Raw genomic sequence first — 18,096 nt, 5'->3', positions numbered from 1 at the left:
GAGGGGAAAGGGAGAGGTTTCCAAGCTGAGCCATGCTGGCTCAGGAATTCTGGGAGTTGAAGTCCATGAGTCATAAAAGAGCCGAGGTTGCCTACCCCTGGCATAGACTGTCTTGAGAAGGTCTGCAACCCCAAAGGAATTTAGCCAGGGCAGAATCTGGTTGGGAGCAAGTCTCCCATAATTAATTTCTGTTCTGCAACACCTGGGTATCAGACAGTCCTCGACTTAACAACAGCTCATTTAGTGACTGTTCAAAGTTACAACGGCACTGAAAAAAGTAGGACCATTTTTTACAGTTACAATCATTGCAGCATCCCCTTATGGTCATGTGAACAAAATTCAGATGCTTGGTGACTGGTTCAAACTTATGACCGTTGCTGTGTCATGGGGTCATGTGATCCCCTTTTGCAACCTTCTGACAAGCAAAGTCAATGGGGAAGCCAGATTCACTTAGCAACCAGGTTACTAACTCATCAACTGCAGCAATTCACTTAACAACTGTGGCAAAAAAGGTCGTAAAATGGAGCAAAACCTGCTTAAGAAATGTTTGACTTAACAACAGAAATTCTGGACTCAATTGTGGCCATAAGTCAAGGACTACCTGTATATTGACATTTGGGGGAATTGTGTAATGCTATTACTATTATAGATTATTGCTAAGAGGCAATAATGGGTGTACTCAAAGGCCTGGACCTGAGTTCTAATCATGACTTGGGCATGAAACCGGTTGGAGGATTTGGCCCAATCCTTCTCTCTTTGCCCTACGAGGAAGGTAATGTCAAAAAAGCTGCCAAGGAAACTGTGGAGACTTATCCAGAGAGTCACAAGGAATCCAGACTGACTGGGGAGGCAGTGGAGCAGTGGGTAAGGCAACCACCAAGAAGGCAATCACCACCTTTTCTCCATCTTTCAATTGTTTGTGTTTATACTTTCTCAGCTTTGGTTTTAGAGTTCCTTCAGGATCAGCAAAGGCACAGCGATCTACGTGTCCTTTCATGAAGAGCAGCCTGGGCAGTTTCTGAAGGAAAAGTCTTCTCACCCAGGGAGCCATGGGATGGTAGGTGGCCGAGGAGCGATGGTGCACGTTAATCACAAAAATTGTCACAATGATCGACAGCGTGACAAAAATCATGATGAACAACAAGTACTCGCCAATCAAGGGTATGACTTTGGAGGAAGAGGGGATGATTTCTTCGATGACCAGGAGAAACACCGTCAGCGAAACTAAAACGGAGGTCGAGAGTGATAGTTTCTCCCCCTCATCCGAAGGCAAATAAAAAACAAGCACAGTTAAAAAAGACAGTCCTAGGCATGGGATTATTAAGAAAAGTGTGTAGAACAGTGGGAGGCGTCTTAAAACAAAGGAAGTAACACCAGCTGCCTGCAATTAGTGCAGGTTCGAGTCCCACCAGGCTCAAGGTTGACTCAGCCTTCCATCCTTCCGAGGTAGGTAAAATGAGGACCCAGATTGTTGGGGGCAATTAAGCTGACTTTGTAATAATGCCGCTTGGTGTGTGTGTGTGAAAGCCCTAATAAGCAGGCATATGCATAGAATGAAGGCTACTGCTAAGCTTGTAAGCCGCCCTGAGTCTTCGGAGAAGGGCGGGATATAAATGGAATTAAAAAAAAGTGCCACAAAAGAACTGTCTGTAGAACAAGCAGCTCTTAGCAAGGGCATGGCCGACCAATGACACGCGTGACAAGCCATGTTTTGGTGACACAACAGTGTTCATCAATGCCTGACAACAACTATTCTCGACAGCACAACTCCCCAAATGAGTTTACCTGTATTTCGTTTTTGTAATAATTTGAAGTTTCTTTATATAATACATAGCACCACCTATGATTGAACTGTGTTTTTTTCAATAAATAAATACGGAAAGAATTGTTTATCCTTCGTTGGGGGAGGGACACGGCAGCCCAGTCAAGTTAGGCGTTTTCTGAATGTGTCAGGAGGCTGAGCCCCAGAGGTTCACCATCACTGTCTTGGAAATGAGGGTTGGATGCAATCCCGCCTCCTGCGGTCCCGCTCACATTGCAACTCACCTGCTCCAGGTAGGATACTTTGGGAGCTGCCCCTTTGAGGTCCAGATGGACCAGCCGCATCTGCGTGGAGCTGAAGTCCCGCTGGGGCAGTTTCTTCAGCTCCAGGCCAGGCGCTCCAGCCGCTACCTGGCGATCCGGGTGCCCCAACGATCGGGGCTGAGTGTTGGCTGGCTGTTTCGCGTCCTGGGCGCTGCCCCAGAAGTGGCTTTCCCCGCCAGCTTCCCTGCGCTGGTCCAGCGTGAAGCTGCAACGAGGAACAGAGAGGAGGCTGAGCCCCAAGAGCCTGGGCCGTTAAGAGGTGGGCAAAATAGGCACCAGGAACCTCTTGCCCGGCGCATGATGTGCAAACGGACCTGACTAAATCGGAAAGAGTGTGCATGCAGGTAGTCCTCGACTTACAACACCAACTGAGCCCAAAGGATCCATTGCTAAGAAAGTTAAGTGAGTTTTGCCCCATTTTATGACCTTTCTTGCCACAGTTGTTAAGTGAGCCACTGCAATTGTTAAGTTAGTAACATGGTTGTTAAGTGAATCTGGCTTCCCCATTGACTTTGCCTATCAGAAGGTCGCAAAAGGGGATGACGTGACCCCTGGAACACTGCAACCGTCATAAATGTGAGTCAGTTGCCAAGCATCTGGATGTAAATCACATGACCTCAGGGATGCTGCAATAAGTGTGAAAAATGGTCATACGTCACTTTTTCTAATGCCATTGTAACTTTGAATGGTCACTAAACAAGTGGCAGTAAGTCGAGGACTGTCTATGCTCCTTTGTTTCCTCGTAGCCATGCTGGACAGGTAGATGCAAGGCTGGTGTTTCTCAACCTTGGCAGCTTGAAGATGTGTGGACTTCAACTCCCAGAATTCCCCAGCTTTGCTGACTGGGGAATTCTGGGAGTTGAAGTCCACACATCTTCAGGTTGACAAGGCTGAAAGATTGGGCCAGGGCGATGGAATACAGGACTCCAAAATGCCTCCCACTCTCCCTGGTATGCAAGGCACCCTTCCCCAAGCTGGTGCCCCTGATAGGGGTGGCCTCAACCTGGCACAGAACGAGACCTCCACCCTCAGGGCAGAAGTCAGGTTGGGGAAGATGATGTCCTCTTGTGACTTTATAACTTGCCTGCAACAACGCAAGTTCTCATTTCCCTACCCGCAATGCTGGAGACAGGATGGGAGATGGACAACTTAGCAATGTGAGACCCCAGCAGGAAACAAATCCTAGAAAGGAAAATGGCTCTGGAGCTGCAGGCCGAGACCAGTTTCAAAACGAAGTAGTCACCCCCTGGAGGAGGTCTCTGCCCCAGCAGACCCCACAGGCAGGGAATAACAGAATAGCAGAGTGGGAAGGGACCTTGGAAGCCTTCTAGTCCAGGGCTTTTCAACCAGTGGCACGGGTACCACCTGTGGTACGTTGGCACCTGGCAGGTGGTATGCGACCATCCTAGAAGAGTGGTAGTGGGGGAGGGGAGTGAGCTGAACCGGTGGCAGCACCGCACAAGCCTGAGCGAGAGACGGCTGGAGCTGCAGGGCTGTCGGGGCTCAGCACCAGGATCAGCGCCAGGCTCCAGCTGGAGCTCAGCACTGATCCCAGCGCATCTCCTGAGCCCTGAAGAAGCGCCGATCAGCTGGAATGTTGCAGCATCCCCAGGGTCTTGTGATATTTACATTCAGATACTTGGCAACTGATTCATATTTATGACGGTCACAGTGTCCCAGGGTCATGTGAAGTGACCAAAACCTGCTGCAACCACCCAGCAGAGGGGAGGGGAATAAAAACCAAACACTACCCCATCCCACCCCCACTGCCAATCCTCAACAGAAATGCCCACAACAATGAAAACCTCGGACAGGAGGAAGAGCGCCTCCGGGCGGGCGGGCAGGCAGGTGTCTTGATTAGCTGTGGCTTGGGGGCACTTTTTTCAGTGCCACTGTAACTTTGAACAGTCACTAAGTGAACTGTTGTAAGTCGAGGACTACCTGTACTTCATCACTTTTTTCCTTTTTTTTTGGTCATCAAGTTTTTGACACGTTGCTAGGCAACTGGTGGTACTCAGATGTTGCCATATCCTAAAAGTGGTACAGTGGGTGAAAAAGTTGAAAAGCCCTGATCTAGTCCAAACCCGCTTGCTCAGGCAGGAGACCCTGTACCATTCTGGACAAATCTTTTAATCTTTTCTTGAAAGCCTCCAGTGATGGAGCACCCACAACTTCTGAAAGCAAGGCATTCCACTGGCTAATTGCTCTCACTGTTAGGAGGTTTCCCCTTAGTTCTAGGTTGGAAGGATTCTCCCTTAGGACCTCCCCAACATTATGCAGACCCAGACCCAAAAGAGATTTTTTTTTTAATCAGATGGCACATTCCCATCAGATTTTGATTAAAACAACCTCAAGAGATAAAAATGTAAATTATGAAATCTAAAATCTAAAATATTATAAACGTATGTCTAGATAACATATAAAATCTTTGCTTCATTTTTCACAACCAGGAAACCAGCAGAGTATTCAACAGAGAGACCATCTCCGGAGAGGTCTCAGGCAGCGTCTAGGCACCAACCTGTCTCGGAAGAAGAACTTGATGCCGGCCAGTGCCACCGTCAAGAGGACCGCCAGACGCAGCAGGTTAAGCTTCTGGCTGCGGTGAAGCGCCATCCTGCAAAGAGAGCAAAGGGGAGGCCCACTCAAGGTCAGCCAAGGATCCTGGCACAGAAGCCAACCTTCCCCACCAGGTACTCTTTACAGATGTCTTGAACTACAACTCCCATATGGCTGGGTGGGTCACAACCATGGGGCTGGAAGTGGATCTGGCTGGCAAAATCAAGAAAGGGCACCATCTCAAGCTTTTGATAACGTAAACTGGCGACTTGCAGAAATGGACTTTGGAAAAAACTTTATAAATGTAATCAAAACAATTTATTGTAAACAAACTGCCAAAATAATTGTAAATGGAGATCTTACAGAAAACTTCAATATTAAAAAGGGCACAAGAAAGGGATGTCCACTATCTCGATTACTATTCATATTAACATTGGAAGTACTGAATAGAAACATTAAACAAGATATAGAAATTAAAGGACTGGAGATAAAAGATGAAAAATATAAATTACAAGCATTTGCAGATGACCTAGTTTTCTATTTTCTCCAAAAGCTTAGTGCTCGTTTCCAGATCCACTGGAAACGAGCACTAAGCTTTTGGAGAAAATAGAAAAAATTGGAGAAGTGGCAGGGTTGACAGTAAACAGAGAAAAGACCAAAGTGCTAACAAAGAATTTAACAGAAAAACAAAAAAAAAATCAACAAAAAAACCCAAATCTTCAAATAGTTAAAAAAAGTCAAGTACTTGGGTATTTATTTAACAGCAAGATGTGTAACAGTAAAAGAAGATAATTATGTAAGACTGCTAAAACAAATAAAATTTGATTTGGAAAAGTGGAAGAACCTCCAATTTTCAAGGTTGGGGAGAATAGCAACAGTGAAAATGAATATCTTACCCAAAATACTCTTTTTATTTCAAACGATCCTTGTAAGGCTGGGAAAAGCCTTTTTTGATGAACTGAATACAATAATATTGAAATTTATCTGGCAAGGAAAAAAAGCTAGAATCAAAGTGAAAATGCTACAAGAAGCAAAAGACAGTGAGGATTTGGACTGCTGGACTGGAGGTTATATTACCAAGCAACCATTCTAACATGGCTTAAAGAATGGATAGTGCCTAGAGATAAAAGACTACTGTACCTAGAGGGGCATGAGCTGCAAACAGTTGGCATGACTTTCTCTGGTATGGAAAGAATAAAATACATAGATACCTTGAAAACCATTTCATAAGGAATGCACTTCTTTCAGAATGGGAAAGAATAAAAGAAAAAATTGAAGATACCCGAATGGCTTTCAACAATGAAAGCTTTTGCTACCCAAATTTAATTAACTACGATAAAGTTGTGACTTATAAAGATATTTTGGACAATGAAGGAAAATGGAAAGACCGACAAGAATTACAAGAACATGGTACTGATTTAGCATGGTGGCCATATCTGCAAATTCAAACGAGATATGAAAAAGATGTTAAAACAACGGGATTTTATAAAGAACAGACAGACTTTGATCAGATACTGTTAAAAACAGATAAAAAGTTGATTAAGAAACTCTACAGATTTCTGTTAAATTTAAAGATGGAGGAAGAACAGGTAAAAGAAACAATGATAAAATAGGCAAAGAATTTTGGATATAATATAGAATTAGAAGATTGGCAAAAGTTATGGGAAATAAATGTTAAATTAACTAAAGCAGTGCCGTATAAGGAAAACCTATATAAAATGTTTTACAGATGGCATATGACACCAGTGAGATTAGCAAAAATGTTTAAAACTACAGAATTTTTGGAAATGTAAACAGAGACCAGGTACTTACTGTATTATCATATCCGGTGGACATGCCCTAAAGCAAAAAGATTTTGGGTTAAAATACATTTATGGTTGGAGAAAATGACTAAAAAACAAATAGACTTTAAGCCAGAATTATTTTTGTTAGGAATAATAGGAGCTCATTATGAGAAAGATTCTAGATATCTAATACTACATATATTAACGGCAGCAAGAATGGTATTTGCCCAACATTAGAAAAATGAAAACTTACCAACTGAAGAAGTACTAATTAAGAATATTCTAGAGTGTGCAGAAATGGATAGATTGACTCTAAAGATAAAGGAGAAAGAAGACTCAGTGTACTTGAGAACGTGGGGAAATTTTTATCGGCTAGAAAAACGAGTCAGACAGAAAGGAGTGTGATATGTAATTTTGAATTTATATTAGTAAGGCTATTGAGTGATAAATTAACATATTGTTTATGATAATAAACTATATATATTATTGTTAGTCAAATACATGTACCCAGACAGATGGAGAAGCTCTATACAGTCAGTAAAAACAAGACCAGGAGCTGACTGTGCCTCAGACCATGAGCTTCTCATTGCAAAGTTTAGGCTTAAACTGAAGAAAGTAGGGAAAAGCACTAGGCCACTCAGGTATAAACTAAATCATATCCCTGACGAATATACAGTAGAGGTGACAAATAGATTTAAGGAATTAGATCTGATAGACAGAGTGCCTGAAGAACTATGGACAGAGGTTCGCAACATTGTACAACAGGTAGCATCCAAAACCATCCCAAAGAAAAAGAAATGCAAGAAAGCAAAATGGCTGCCTGAGGAAGCTTTACAAATAGCTGAAGAAAGGAGGAAAGCGAAAGGCAAGGGAGAAAAAGAAAGATACGCCCAATTGAATGCAGAATTCCAGAGAATAGCTAGAAGAGATAAGAATGCCTTCTTAAATGAACAGTGCAAAGAAATAGAAGAAAACAATAGAATAGGGAGGACCAGAGATCTTTTCAAGAAAATTGGAGAGACTTCCGGTGGTGGCGCGGCGCCGAAGACAGCCTCCCCCGGCTGCCCGCGGCTCAGCTGTTTGTTTTTTCGCCCGAAACAGCGCCGATCAGCTGTTCGGGCGAAATTGAAGCCCCCTCCTCGGGAGAAGAGGAGGGGGTGAGGCCCCTGGTAGGGGTAGAGTTCTCCGGGGCCGCCTGAGCTTGGAGCTTGGGCGGCTGAAGGATTGAACTCCCCCGAAGCCTGGGTTGCTCCCAGCTGGCCGGCGTCTCTGCTCTGAACTTCTTGGAGCAGAGCCAGGCGTCTGCGAACCATCCCTGCCTGAAGAAAGGACTATGATTTAAAGGAGCAGGCAGAGCGGTACAAGTGGCAAAGGTGAAGAGGATTATTTTACTATACTCTCTAGCTTGTTGGACTTTTTAAACTTTAAGTGAAAGTGCGTCATAATTGAGGACTAAAAGATGGCGGCGAAACCTCCCCCTAAAACTCTTCGGAGCGGTGGATCCTCGCCGGTGCAACAGTCATCACTACAGGCGTTGCACCCTTCTGAAGCGCTGACATCGAAGGACTTACGAGATGCTCTGGATAAACTTTTGGAATCAATCAATCAATCAATGAGTGATAAATTTGCACAGATGGAGGAGAAATTGGAGAAATTGGAGGAGAGAATGGAGGAGAGGATGGAACAGAAGCTCAGCGTGATGAAGGTAGACATTTTGTCTTCAGTGCATAAAGTGGCGGAATGTGTGGAAGAATTAGATGAAAAAATGGATGATTTGGCTCAAAGGAATGCTATATTAGAAGTAAAAGCACGGGAGAATGAAATTGCAAGAGACAAAGTGGAAAGGGAGGTAAGCCTAGCCCAATATTACCAGATGCAGTTTGCTGTCAGAATCAGAGGTTTAAAAGAGAACATTAAAGAAGATTTCCCCTTCATGGATTACTGCCTTGTCGTGGCGAAGGGGCTTGCGTAATTCAATGAAGCTATGAGCTATGCCGTGCAGGGCCACCCAAGACGGAAAGGTCATAGCAGAGAGTTCTGACAAAACGTGATCCACTGGAGAAGGAAATGGCAAACCACTCCAGTATCTTTGCCATGAAAACCCTATGGACAGTACCAAAAGGCAAAACGATATGACGCTGGAAGATGAGCCCCTCAGGTTGGAAGGCGTCCAATATGCTACTGGGGAAGAGCAGAGGGCTAGTACTAGTAGCGCCAGAAAGAATGAAGCGACTGGGCCAAAGCCGAAAGGACGCTCAGCTGTGGATATGTCTGGTGGTGAAAGGAAAGTCCGATGCTGTAAAGATTTTTTCTCCATAGGAACCTGGAATGTAAGATCCATGAATCAAGGAAAGCTGGACGTGGTCAAACAAGAGATGACAAGACTAAACATTGACATCTTAGGTATTAGCGAACTAAAATGGACAGGAATGGGTGAATTTAATTCAGATGACCATCAGGTATACTACTGCGGGCAAGAATCCCTCAGAAGAAATGGAGTAGCCTTCATAGTCAATAAAAAAATAGGAAAAGCAATACTGGGATACAATCCTCAAAATGACAGAATGATCTCAGTTCGAATCCAAGGCAAACCATTCAATATCACAGTAGTCCAAGTCTATGCCCCAACCACCGGTGCTGAAGAGGATGAAATTGACCGGTTCTATGAAGCCCTACAGCACCTTATAGAACTAACACCCAAAAATGATGTCCTTATCATCATGGGGGATTGGAATGCTAAAGTAGGAAGCCAAAAGATAACTGGAATAACAGGCAAGTTTGGCCTTGGAGTACAAAATGAAGCAGGGCACAGGCTGATAGAATTTTGTCAAGAGAATACGATGGTCATAGCAAACACTCTTTTCCAACAACCCAAGAGACGGCTCTACACATGGACATCACCAGACGGTCAACACAGAAATCAGATTGACTATATGCTCTGCAGCCAAAGATGGAGAAGCTCTATACAGTCAGTAAAAACAAGACCAGGAGCTGACTGTGGCTCGGACCATGAGCTTCTTGTTGCAAAGTTTAGGCTTAAATTAAAGAAAGTAGGGAAAAGCGCTAGGCCAGTCAGGTATGAATTAAATCATATCCCTGTTGAATATACAGTAGAGGTGACAAATAGATTTAAGGAATTAGATCTGATAGACAGAGTGCCTGAAGAACTATGGACAGAGGTTCGCAACATTGTACAACGGGTAGCAACCAAAACCATCCCAAAGAAAAAGAAATGCAAGAAAGCAAAATGGCTGTCTGAGGAAGCTTTGCAAATAGCTGAGGAAAGGAGGGAAGCGAAAGGCAAGGGAGAAAAAGAAAGATATGCCCAATTAAATGCAGAATTCCAAAGAATAGCTAGAAGAGATAAGAATGCCTTCTTAAATGAACAATGCAAAGAAATAGAAGAAAACAATAGAATAGGGAGGACCAGAGATCTTTTCAAGAAAATTGGAGAGATGAAAGGAACGTTTCATGCAAAAATGGGCATGATAAAGGACCAAAATGGCAGGGACCTAACAGAGGCAGAAGAGATTAAGAAGAGGTGGCAAAATTACACAGAAGAACTATACAAGAATGAGCTTAACGTCCCTGATAATCACAATGAGGTGGTCACTGACCTCGAGCCAGACATCCTAGAATGTGAAGTAAAGTGGGCCTTAGAAAAGCTGAGCAACAACAAAGCTAGTGGAGGTGACAGTATTCCAGCTGAGCTATTCAAAATCTTAAAAGACGATGCAGTAAAAGTGCTACACTCAATTTGCCAGCAAATTTGGAAAACTCAACAGTGGCCACAGGATTGGAAAAGATCAGTTTACATTCCAATTCCAAAGAAAGGCAGTGCCAAAGAATGTTCAAACTATCGCACCATTGCACTCATTTCTCATGCTAGTAAAGTAATGCTTAAAATTCTACAAGCTAGACTCCAGCAGTATGTGGATCGAGAACTACCAGAAGTACAGGCAGGATTTCGAAGAGGCAGAGGAACTAGAGATCAAATTGCTAACATACGCTGGATCATGGAGAAAGCTAGAGAGTTCCAGAAAAACATCTACTTCTGCTTCATTGACTATGCTAAAGCCTTTGATTGTGTGGATCATAACAAACTCTGGCAAGTCCTTAAAGAGATGGGCATACCAGACCATCTTATTTGTCTCTTGAGAAATCTATATGCGGGCCAAGAAGCAACAGTGAGAACTGGACACGGAACCACTGATTGGTTCAAAATTGGGAAAGGAGTCCGGCAAGGCTGTATACTGTCGCCTTGCCTATTTAACTTATATGCAGAGCACATCATGAGAAAGGCAGGGCTAGATGAATCAAAAGTTGGAATTAAGATTGCCGGAAGAAACATCAACAACCTAAGATATGCAGATGATACCACTCTAATGGCAGAAAGTGAAGAAGAACTAAAGAGCCTCTTGTTGCGGGTGAAGAAGGAGAGTGCAAAACTTGGGTTGAAACTAAACATTAAGAAAACCAAGATCATGGCATCTGGCCCTCTCAATTCCTGGCAAATAGATGGGGAAGAAATGGAGGTAGTGACAGATTTTATTTTCCTGGGCTCCAAGATCACCGCAGATGGGGACTGTAGCCAAGAAATTAAAAGACGCTTGCTCCTTGGGAGGAGAGCCATGGCAAATCTAGACAGCACACTAAAAAGCAGAGACATCACCCTGTCAACAAAAGTGCGTATAGTCAAGGCTATGGTCTTCCCAGTTGCAATGTATGGCAGTGAAAGCTGGACCATAAGAAAGGCTGAGCGCCAAAGAATTGAAGCCTTTGAACTATGGTGCTGGAGAAGACTCCTGCGAGTCCCTTGGACTGCAAGGCGATCAAACCGGTCAGTCCTAGAGGAGATCAACCCTGACTGCTCTTTAGAAGGCCAGATCCTTAAGCTAAAACTCAAATACTTTGGCCACCTAATGAGAAGGAAGGACTCACTGGAGAAGAGCCTAATGCTGGGAAAGATTGAGGGCAATAGAAGAAGGGGACGACAGAGGATGAGGTGGGTGGATGGAGTCACTGAAGCAGTAGGCGTGAGCCTAGATGGACTCCAGAGGATGGCAGAGGACAGGAAGGCCTGGAGGAACATTGTCCATAGGGTCGCGATGGGTCGGACACGACTTCGCAACTAACAACAACAACAAAGAAGATTTAAAGCAGCTGATTTCTGAGGCTCTTGAAGTGGTATTAAATCAGCCAGCATCTGAAATAAGAGCAGCTATGGATAAAGTGTTTCGGGTGAATTCATGGATTGCCAGACAGAGAAAGTTGCCTAGAGATGTGGTGGTTTATTTTGCAAAAAGAGAGATTAGAGATCAAGTTATACAAGCTGCCTATGATGCTAAAGTGGTGATTGCTGAACAAGAAGTCTTGGTTTTAAAAGAAATTCCTCCAAGGATTTTAAGGGGAAGGAAGGACTATACATTTCTCGTGCATGAGCTTAAGCAAAGAGATATAAGGTTCAGATGGGAGATTCCAGATGGGCTGATGGTGATGCATGAAGGTAAAAGGTATCGGCTGATTACTGTAAAGCAAGCGCGTGATTTCTACAATAATGTCTTAAAAGCAACCCCATTAACACTTCTGGAAGCTGGAAAGGGATCTGGAGAAGGAGAACATCAAGAGGATGAAACAGAGGAAAGTGGTGCTGGAGGAGATCAAGCTACAACTTCTTTGGATGATCCTAGAGAGCAAAGAGTAACGCGTGCTGCTTTAAAACGAGCAAAGAAAATAAAAGAACAAGATCAGCAAAAGTCTTCAGATTCTTCACAACGTACATATAGTCAAGCTGTGGGAGGAGCACGGCCTAAAGAAGTTAGTCCTATCAAAGCTGTGGTCCAAGAGCTTTTGGAGGATATGCATGGCAACTAAATTTCTAACCTGGAATGTTAATGGACTAAATTCACCGCAGAAGAGGAAGAAAGTTTTTCAATATTTAAAACAATTTAAGATAGATGTTATATGTTTGCAAGAAACGCATATTAGAGTTTTGGATCAAAAGCATTTATTGAACTCGAGACTGGGTACGCAATTTGTTGCCTCTGCAGAGAATAAGAAAAATGGAGTGGTTGTTTATGTTAAAAGTGCCTTAACAGCAGACTTAATTGAAGCAGATAAGCATGGAAGATATGTTATGATTGAGCTGTTGTTAGAAGGTAAAAAGACGCTTCTAGTCGGATTATATGCACCTAACCAACAACAAGCTGATTTTTTTAGCTTACTCCACACAAAGCTTACCCAGTTGGATTATAAATCTTTTATTTTTATGGGAGATTGGAATGGTGTTTTGGATGTACAGTTGGACAAGGCTGGAGCTTTTAAGCGCATTCCAAGTCATGCTAGACTGCCTAAATCTTTTTTTGAAATGAAGGATGACCTGGAATTGCGAGATATTTGGCGTGAGAGACACTTGCAGGAGAAGGATTATACTTTTTATTCTGACAGACACCAATCTTTTTCGAGGATTGATTTTATTTTGTTGACTAATGATTTTTTTTTGAGAACTAAAAAGGTGAAGATTTGTGCAAGAGCTATTTCTGACCACAGTCCAGTTTGGTTGGAGATTGATAAGGAGAAAAGAGACAGGCGCTCGTGGCACGTAAATGAGAATTTGTTTAGAAATCAGAGAAATGTGGAAGAATGCAAACAGCGGATGAAGGATTTTTTTGAGATTAATATGAATAAGGGTACCTCTATGGACATGGTTTGGGATGCTAGCAAGGCCTATATGAGAGGGGTGTTGATATATATGAATAATAGATATAGACGTGCAGTGGAAACTAGAAGGAAAGAACTGGAGAATGAAATAAAGGAAAAAGAAAAGGCTTTGATTTTGAACCCAGAGGATGTGAAGATCAAGGAGGCTATTAGACTGCTAAGAGGACAATTTGATAAATTAATGGCAGATCAAGTGGCAACCAATCTGCGGTTTGCTAGGCACAATACTTTTTGCAACGCTAATAAACCAGGCAGATGGTTAGCTTATAGACTGAGGAAAAAACAAAGGGCCTCTAATATAGATAAGATTGAGTATAAAGGAAGGGTTGTGTTTCAACAGAATCTTATTAAGGCTGCTTTTGTGGATTTTTATTCGAAATTATATACTAAAGAGGAAATTAATGTAAAAGATATTGATATATACTTGGAGAATGCTAGCATCCCGGTTCTTACGCAAGTACAAAAAGAGGGGATTAATCAACTGATTACAGAAGAAGAAATTCTTACAGCAATTAAGGAGTTGAAGGTGGATAAAGCGCCAGGCACGGATGGCTTGACTGCGGCCTATTATAAAAATTTACAATTTGAGATGATAAAGCCGTTAAAGGAACTGTTTCAGACAATTCAGAGGGGGGGAAAGGTGCCCCCGTCTTGGAGAACAGCTTTTATCTCTTTGATTCCGAAGGAAGACCAGGATGCTACTCAAGTTAAAAACTACAGACCGATATCGCTTTTAAATACAGATTATAAGATATTTGCTAAGGTTTTGGCTAATAGACTGATGAGGGTTCTGCAACAGGTGATTCATGGGGATCAAATGGGGTTTATTAGTGGCAGGCAAATGAAAAATAATGTGAGACATATAGTTGATGTGTTAGAGTTTTTGGAAAGGCACAACCAGATCTCTGCAGCGCTAATTTTAGATGCTGAAAAGGCCTTTGATCAATTGAATTGGCAATTTTTGTTGAAAGTTTTAGATAAAATGGATTTTGGGGAAAATTTTTTACAGCCGATTAGGGCATTATATCAAAAACAAACTGCCCGAATCATAGTTAACAATAGCCTGACAGTAGCATGTAATATTGAGAAGGGCACAAGGCAAGGGTGTCCGTTATCGCCCTTGTTATTTGTGTTAACATTAGAGATACTATTGGTTAAGATTCGGAACTCGGAAAAAATTAAAGGGATACAAGTTGGAGATCAGGACTATAGATTGAGAGCATTTGCAGATGATCTGGTTGTTACAGTGACCCAGCCAGAGAACTCTGTTGTGGACCTGATGGAGATAATAACACAATATGGGAAGGTTTCTGGATTTAAAGTAAATACACAGAAAACTAAAATTTTGGCTAGAAATATGACAGTTTCACAGAAGGCTCTCTTAGAAGGATTAACTGGATTTGAGATTGTTAAAAGGGTTAAATATCTGGGGGTGATTTTGTCGCCCTCTAATACAAAGCTATATAAAAATAATTATGAAAAACTATGGGGGAAAATTCAAAAGGAATTGGAGAGTTGGCAAAAATTGCAATTGTCTTTGCTGGGACGGATTGCAGCAGTGAAAATGAATGTCCTGCCCAAATTTTTATTTTTGTTTCAAATGATACCGATTCTTAAGAAAGATTCTAATCTGGAGGAATGGCAGCGAGGTATCAATAAATTTGTGTGGGCAGGGAAAAAGCCACGAGTTAAACTTAAGATTATGCAGGATACTCGTGAGAGAGGTGGCCTTAAATTGCCTAATCTTAAATTATATTATGAAGCTGCTGCATTAGTAGGAATAAGTGATTGGATTAATTTGACGCAATTGAGGTTATTAAATCTTGAGGGCCATGATTTGTTGTTTGGCTGGCATGCATATTTGTTGTATGATAAGAAGGTAGATACTGTGTTTAGGATGCATATTTTAAGACAGGCATTGCTGAGAGTTTGGAAGAAGTATAGACATAAGCTAAGCAGCAAGATACCATTGTGGGCAATTCCAAAACACGCAATAGAAAATATACATGCTGGTTTCAAACATGATGTGACTACGTACAAGGAAATTTTAAGCCTGGAAAGGAATGTTTGGTGTTTGAAATCATATAGCCTCTTGCGAGAAGAGAAGGTTGTTCAATCTTGGTTTCAATATATCCAATTACAGGCCAGGTGGAAAGAAGACCAGAAAAATGGATTTACAATGACTGATGGAAATTTGATAAAGCAGATTAGAAATCAGGGGTTAGCACATATTAAACGGATATATCTTGCATTGATAGAGATTGACTCGGAAACAGAGCTTGTTAAGGATTGTATGATAAAATGGGCCCAAAATATCCAGGAAGTTATTACAATGGACATGTGGGAAAAGATTTGGGTGAGGAACGTAAAATTTACTCAAGCTCAAAATTTAAGAGAGAACTTTTACAAAATGTTTTATAGATGGCATCTAGATCCTAAAAAGCTTGCAAGTATGTATCCGAATTATCAGCCTAAGTGTTGGAGGTGTGGTGATGAAGATGCAACGTATTTTCACATATGGTGGACATGTAAGAAGGTTAAGGCTTTTTGGATAAAAGTCTGGTGGAATATGCAGAAGATTTTTAAACAGAGGATAAAGTTTTGTCCGCAACTTTTTTTGTTGGGAATAATTGCAGACGCTACAGTTGTGGACACCAAGCTGATGTTGAACTTAATTACGGCGGCAAGACTTTTGATAGGCCAATATTGGAAGAAAGAGGAACTGCCGACCATAGAAGAGTGGACTTTAAAGGTTTCCGACCTGGCAGAGATGGCGAAGATTTCGGCTTATTTGAAAGATCATTCGCAAGAACGCTATATTATGGAATGGAGAAAATGGATTGAGTTTATCCAGAACAAGTATAGGGTTAAGAAGTTTTATGTAGCATTCGAATAAGTCTTCTTTCGTTTTTTTTCTTTTTTTTTATTCTAGTTTTTTATATATATTTAATATTGTTAAGGTGTGTCTTATCCTATATAAGCTAGAGAGTGATGGATTTTAGAATTTATAGTTGTTAGTATATGGTTGTTTATGGTTGCCTTTTTATATATATATACCTTGTATTTAGCTCTGGGAAGTCGGGGGGGGGGGAGGGGGGGGGGTGGAGGGAGGGGGGGAGGGAGGGAGGTTGGGGGGAGGTAGGGGGGAGCAGGGAGGGGAAGGGGGGTTTCTTAAGGGAAAACTGTATTTTAAAACTTTTCAATAAAAAAAAAAAAGAAAATTGGAGAGATGAAGGGAACGTTTAATGCCGAAATGGGCATGATAAAGGACCAAAACAGCAGGGACCTAACAGAGGCAGAAGAGATTAAGAAGAGGTGGCAAAATTACACAGAGAACTATACAAGAATGAGCTTAACGTCCCTGATAATCACAATGAGGTGGTCACTGACCTTGAGCCAGACATCCTACAATGTGAAGTGAAGTGGGCCTTAGAAAAGCTGAGCAACAACAAAGCTAGTGGAGGTGACAGTATTCCAGCTGAGCTATTCAAAATCTTAAAAGACGATGCAGTAAAAGTGCTACACTCAATTTGCCAGCAAATTTGGAAAACTCAACAGTGGCCACAGGACTGGAAAAGATCAGTTTACATTCCAATTCCAAAGAAAGGCAGTGCCAAAGAATGTTCAAACTATCGCACCATTGCACTCATTTCTCATGCTAGTAAAGTTATGCTTAAAATCCTATAAGCTAGACTCCAGCAGTATGTGGATCGAGAACTACCAGAAGTACAGGCAGGATTTCGAAGAGGCAGAGGAACTAGAGATCAAATTGCCAACATACGCTGGATCATGGAGAAAGCTAGAGTTCCAGAAAAACATCTACTTCTGCTTCATTGACTATGCTAAAGCCTTTGATTGTGTGGATCATAACAAACTGTGGCAAGTTCTTAAAGAGATGGGCGTACCAGACCATCTTATTTGTCTCTTGAGAAACCTATAGGTGGGTCAAGAAGCAACAGTGAGAACTGGACACGGAACCACTGATTGGTTCAAAATTGGGAAAGGAGTCCGGCAAGGCTGTATACTGTCGCCCTGCCTATGCAGAGCACATCATGAGAAAGGCAGGGTTAGATGAATCAAAAGTTGGAATTAAGATTGCGGGAAGAAATATCAACAACCTAAGATATGCAGATGATACCACTCTAATGTCAGAAAGTGAAGAAGAACTAAAGAGCCTCTTGTTGCGAGTGAAGAAGGAGAGTGCAAAAGTTGGGTTGAAACTAAACATTAAGAAAACTAAGATCATGGCATCCGGCCCTCTCAATTCCTGGCAAATAGATGGGGAAGAAATGGAGGTAGTGACAGATTTTATTTTCCTGAGCTCCAAGATCACTGCAGATGGAGACTGTAGCCAAGAAATTAAAAGACTCTTGCTCCTCGGGAGGAAAGCCATGACAAATCTAGACAGCACACTAAAAAGCAGAGACATCACCCTGTCAACAAAAGTGTGTATAGTCAAGGCTATGGTCTTCCCAGTGGCAATGTATGGCAGTGAAAGTTGGACCATAAGAAAGGCCGAACGCCAAAGAATTGAGGCCTTTGAGCTATGGTGCTGGAGAAGACTCCTGCAAGTCCCTTGGACTGCAAGACAATCAAACCGGTCAGTCCTAGAGGAGATCAACCCTGACTGCTCTTTAGAAGGCCAGATCCTGAAGTTGAAACTCAAATACTTTGGCCAGCTAATGAGAAGGAAGGACTCACTGGAGAAAAGCCTAATGCTGGGAAAGGTTGAGGGCAAGAGAAGAAGGGGACGACAGAGAATAAGGTGGCTAGATGGAGTCACTGAAGCAGTAGGCGTGAGCTTAAATGGACTCCAGAAGATGGTAGAGGACAGGAAGGCCTGGAGGAACGTTGTCCATAGGGTCGCGATGGGTCGGACACGACTTCGCAGCTAACAACAACAACAACAACCCAGACATTATGCTGCTTGCTAAATATTGAAAATGTTATT

General features: G+C 42.3%; 1 protein-coding gene across 3 annotated transcripts in view; it reads right to left on the bottom strand.

The window, feature by feature from the left end:
* LOC308674064 (hexosaminidase D-like) overlaps positions 1–18,096 on the bottom strand; it is a 58,297-nt gene that overhangs the window by 23,957 nt on the left and 16,244 nt on the right. For 2 of the 3 annotated variants that reach the window (XR_014027791.1, XM_081338241.1), the window contains exons 2-4: positions 6,454–6,480; positions 4,604–4,699; positions 2,047–2,290 (exon numbers count right to left, since the gene is read on the bottom strand). Coding sequence is in view for 2 of the 3 variants with exons in the window: in XM_081338241.1 (XP_081194367.1) it covers positions 2,047–2,290; positions 4,604–4,699; positions 6,454–6,464 (351 nt within the window). In the remaining variant the exon portion in view is untranslated. Of the gene's footprint in view, positions 1–2,046; positions 2,291–4,603; positions 4,700–6,453; positions 6,481–6,678; positions 6,732–18,096 lie in introns of those variants that run through there. The other variant, XM_081338242.1, reaches the window with a different exon arrangement.

Source organism: Vipera berus, assembly GCF_964194415.1.
Source record: "Vipera berus genome assembly, chromosome: 13".
Classification (NCBI taxonomy): Eukaryota; Metazoa; Chordata; class Lepidosauria; order Squamata; family Viperidae; genus Vipera; species Vipera berus.
Note: the sequence above shows the minus strand (reverse complement) of the source record. Positions and strands in the feature narration are given on the sequence as shown.